This window comes from Montipora foliosa, chromosome 8, assembly GCF_036669935.1.
Source record: "Montipora foliosa isolate CH-2021 chromosome 8, ASM3666993v2, whole genome shotgun sequence".
Taxonomy (NCBI): Eukaryota; Metazoa; Cnidaria; class Anthozoa; order Scleractinia; family Acroporidae; genus Montipora; species Montipora foliosa.
Window position 1 is genome coordinate 45,421,270 of NC_090876.1, and position 4,858 is coordinate 45,426,127.

Below are 4,858 nucleotides of genomic sequence, written 5' to 3' on the forward strand. Positions count from 1 at the left end.
CTTACGTGAACTGGATCAATGGTCACATCGCAAGTAAGTGTACTAGCATGAAGTACCTAGAGAGAGCGCTGACTAGATTATTGGCGAGAACGGTGTAAGTCGGGGGGCATGATTAAGCGTGCGTTCGATTGACCCTATTCTGGAATAAGAATACATGGATCCTTCGTTTTTACGGAGATTCACATTAAATTTGTCAATCAGCGGCTAGAATGCTTTATTATCCTTTTTGCTTCAAACCTCCAAACATACCATTTTAAATCATCACTCTCGTATTATTATTTCGGAATAGGGTCAATCGAACGCACCCTAAAAGATCCTGTTGTATTATTTCTGTTGTATTATGCTTTGTAGAATGACAGTGAGTGGCCATTCTGTTAAAAAAAAAATTAAGATCTTAATCATCTTGTCACGTGACTTATAATTCTTGGCTTGCACCCACGTGATCAGACGGCCATGTTAGTGAGCTTTCGTGTACAAAACATAAGCAAAACGTCGCTTGCGTTTTGAACCAAATCAGCCAAAGACCATAATGCTGTTTGTTTGTCCCTCCGGATTCATTTTGCATAAGCATTGTTTTTATTTACTCTTGGGACTTATAATGGTCCCAAGAGAAACTGAAAACAATGCTTATGCAACAGTTTGGCGGGAAAAACAAAGAGTATTATGGTCTTTTTGATATTGGTTAATTCGCCAAAAGAATAAAAGAATTTTTCGCAGTCATTCAGTGCACCGACATGGTCGCCATGATGTCAGATGTAAGCGAAGGATACAAGTCATGTGACAGAACATTTGACTCCGACACTTCTGTTGATAAAGGTTCTATGTGTTTGACAAAAAAAAGAAACACCTTTTTAAAACATATATATTGGTGTGGATTAACTAATCAGATTCAACAATTGTTGTATATGAGATAGTAAATAACCCAGTGAAACGGCATGTACTGAAACCAGGAACACCGGGACATTCCGGAACACCGGAGCACTCCGGAACACCCCAGAACACCGGAACACTCCGGAGTGTTACGGTGTTCCGGGGTGTTACGCATTATTCAATGAGGGGAACGTTGGGTCTGCGGAAATGTAGTATCGGTGAATTTTAAGCACGGTATTTCGGAAATTGTAGTCCGAAAAGTTCAGAATTGCGGTATGATCAAACCCTACGGAAAGCTGTTCTCGTGTGTTTTGGTTCACGGTATTCGGTGCAGAAATTACGTCACGGAATTATCAGACTTCCGTTTGCTCCAGGGGAAAAGAAATTGGAAACTCTGCAACCTTCAGTCCTTGGTGCAAGATCACCTTTTGCAAGCGCGATTCGTTTTAACAATTGTTTGCTGTACTGACAAAGGTAATCCGCGCGCGCAGAGCAACATGGGGAAGAAAATGTATAACATGAATTTCGGTTAACATAAGCAATCGGCACTAGGAACAATCTGTCGAGGCACCATGTGCTTATCGATGCTCTGGCTGTGTTGACATTTAGTTGTTCACAGCTGTTAAATAATGGATTCATGTGAATCCCTCTGATTAATACAACGTAACAAAATTACAACAGCTGTTAAGCGGGATTTAGTGGGTAAATCAAACTTCTAAAGATGCAAAGTACGGGACTAAAGTTGTATAAATGTTTAATTTATAATTTTGTTGTTTTAATTAAGTATTAAATATTGTTCTCATTCTCTCCATTTTGGCATTTGCGTTTCAACGGGTGTTCACTGTCACGTACTCGTCACAAATATGCTTTGCATTGCATCTTATTTTATGATTAGTTATAACACTCTTGGTCTAATAATCGATTTTTATGATTAGGGGGCGGAGGTGGAGGTGGAGGTGGAGGTGGAGGAGGAATTAGGGAATTTAATATCTACGACGGCGACGGTCGACGAAAACGTCTCCTCAAAATGTAACTTGGCTCTATCATAAGTCTTTCGCGATTATTCAGTGTCGTTCACGTCCTACAATATGGGCGAAGTATCCTAAAAATAAATTGGTACGGGCGGTTTCAGAGCGAAAACAGAGAATGAAAGATTCTCTGTTGCACGTTGTCGTAAAAACCTCAATTTTGGTGATTTCACGTCGTCGTTATGCTGAGTACCGCAACAATCCGTCCTAAAATCCGTGCTGCACGTGCAGCACGATGATTTATGCTCTTTTAACCAATGATATTACTGTTTTGTGGCGATGTCGTAGTCGTAGCCGTCGCCTTTTCTTAAATTCCCTAGTTGCGGCGGCGGCGGCAGTGGTGGAAGTAAGACTTTAGTTTCTTCCCCATTATTCTATTAAATTACATCACAAAGTAACAGATATCGTTAATTTGGTTGCAATGAAGATCATATAAGCGAAGTGAAGTGAAGAATACGTCTTCATTTTACACTTCATACCCAGAGGGTAATAAACTTTTGGCCCTCGATTAGACCAAACCACGACACCGAGGACTCCCTGCCCTGCTCTTTTCGATCAGTGTTTGGAATCTTCAACGTCCCACAGAATTTATGAACAAGGATTTTGACACGGGGCCTATGGCTTACAGTCCTTATCTGGGAAGACTTGAGAGTCTAACTGTTTGCGGATGTAATTTCAAGGGCAGCGTACTTTGTCCTCAGTAATTCAAAGACGCTGAGGGTTGGTCCAGCCGGACTGGGACTCACGAACTCCTGGACGATAGTCCGGATCCAGTCAACGGAGCCAACCGGTCCGCGCTTAAGGATGATGATCAAGACCATGAATATGGAAATATCGACTGCTTGTGTTTATGTAGAATTTGTTTGACAAATAGATTCTATGTTGGCCTCCGTCTTATAAGTTTTAGATCACAGATGACGTCAAAATGGGACAATAAACAAAAATGCGGCGCGGAGTGTGTTACTGATGTTCTTACAACATTTTGACGTCTTCTGTCAATGATATATTACTGAACGCACGGCAACATGGAATCTAATTGTTTTATGCAATAAAGAAGTATATAAATTGTGATAATCGTTATTAGCATAAATTGCTATTTTGCCGGCACGAAGCAGAGGCCTGGTTGAGAGTAGTAAATACTTGAAGGACAACGTGGCCGTGGTTTGTATTTTGCAACCGTTAAGCGATCGAGGCATTCTACGGTTACAGTAGACTTCCCCGCGTGCACAAGTCCAGTTTCGTTAATTGTTATATGCCTTTGTTTGGCTGTATTTGATAGCGTTCATTTACGTTGTAAACAGTTTTTTTCAATAAGAATACCCTAGAACCCTAAGGGTCACATCACTGCCTTGGTAGAGGGTACACGTTCCAGGGTTTTTTTTCCACCTGTTGGCTTTTAGGAGATTTCGTCTCCGGCTCTGGTGCATTGCTCTTCTCTTCAGTAGATGTATAAATGTTTTTGTACCTATTCCAGTGCTAAATAAATGGCACGCTGACTTGGCTGGCCAACGCGCCCAATATCTCGAGTGTTCAGCTCTGTAGTGGAGGCAAAATAAAACTTATTCACGACTTCAGCAATGCTTCTGTCGTCTAATAGGTCATAGGTGAGAACCAATCAAAATGCGTGCATTATTGAGCTTATTAGGTAAACAACGACTTGTTTGAAAATGAAGCTAGCCCTTACTTGGCACCAGATAGTCAACCAGGTAAAAAACAAACAAGCAAAGAAAACAATACGTCGCTCTAAGCTGGAACAAGTTATAAGGCAAAATAACAAGAGGAGTTCTTACTCTTAATTTAAGTAAAAACTATACTTAATAGTGTTTTTAATTGGTTTGTATACAAATTATGGTCCCTGTGTATACTATATATTATGTATTCCTTGTATTTGTTTATGTCTGTGTATTCTTTGGCAACACGCAGAGACGATAAATTGCGGAAAAAAAGGCAAAACGTCTACTGGTCAAAAGGATTCCCTGTTGTTAGTTAAACTAAGATTAGCGACCGGCCGTAAAGCACGTTTACAGGACAGAGCAGAAACTCATCGGAACGGATAAATTAACAGTTTGAACAAAACACTGTGAAACACAGTGAGCATATAATTCGTGTCCGAATGAACCTTGTAAGTCTAAAGTAATAGTACAAAAAATATTATCTGTCTTTACTAGCCGTCATTTTTTCATGCTGTCTATATTGTCTGTCATTTTTAGGTTGTGTAGACAGTAACAGAAATTGCCCTAATTGGGCCAGAATGGGATACTGCCGACACAGTTTTGTGAATTACATGAAGACGAACTGCAAGAAGAGCTGCAACGTGTGCGGTGGCAGAGGCGGCAGTATTGCGCTGTACTGAACCCATTTATGTATTCGCCATTGGCAAATTAGAAACGCGATATTTCATTGACTATATGATAATTAGCAACTATTCACCGAAGTGGAAGTGGCTAGTGGTGAATATGAATTCGTGTCTGGGTAAGTATCCACTACTAGTCACCGACACTGAGGTGAATAGTTGTTTTAGTAGATACTAAAACAGTAAGATAATTTAGCAAAAAAGATGATTTTAACTCATTTATTCCTGCAACCAAATAAACAACAGAATCAACATTGAATGATATGGAATATTTGAAATGTTCGTTCCTTTGTTGTACCCGTTAAGCCTGGTTCTCACCGTGACAAGCAGCGACGCAAGCACAAGAGAGTGAGTATAAGCAGTTTAAGCTAAGTGAAAACGAACGGCGCCATAAGCATCAAAATCAACCACGGCTTCCGCCTTTTTGTTGAAATACTCACACGCGGGGAATCTGTTACTAGTGCTTAATTAATTGGTGAGACAAGGTCTTTCACACGACATAAACCGAACGCAAGAGAAAAATTTTGATGCTTGTGCTTGTGATAGTGTTTATTATGCTTGCGTCGAGGCCGTTTTCACAGTGACCAGGAGCCCGTTTCCCGAAAGT

At 40.4% G+C, this 4,858-nt stretch overlaps 1 protein-coding gene across 2 annotated transcripts in view; it reads left to right on the plus strand.

Moving 5' to 3' along the window:
* LOC138013429 (chymotrypsinogen B-like) overlaps positions 1-4,510 on the plus strand; it is an 11,011-nt gene extending 6,501 nt beyond the window's left edge. The window contains exons 4-6 of one of the 2 annotated variants that reach the window (XR_011125220.1): positions 1-33; positions 4,109-4,307; positions 4,404-4,510. The exon at positions 1-33 is cut by the window's left edge and continues 285 nt beyond it. Coding sequence is in view for 1 of the 2 variants with exons in the window: in XM_068860514.1 (XP_068716615.1) it covers positions 1-33; positions 4,109-4,251 (176 nt within the window). In the remaining variant the exon portion in view is untranslated. Of the gene's footprint in view, positions 34-4,108 lie in introns of both variants that reach the window. The other variant, XM_068860514.1, reaches the window with a different exon arrangement.
* The last annotated feature ends 348 nt before the right edge of the window (positions 4,511-4,858 follow it).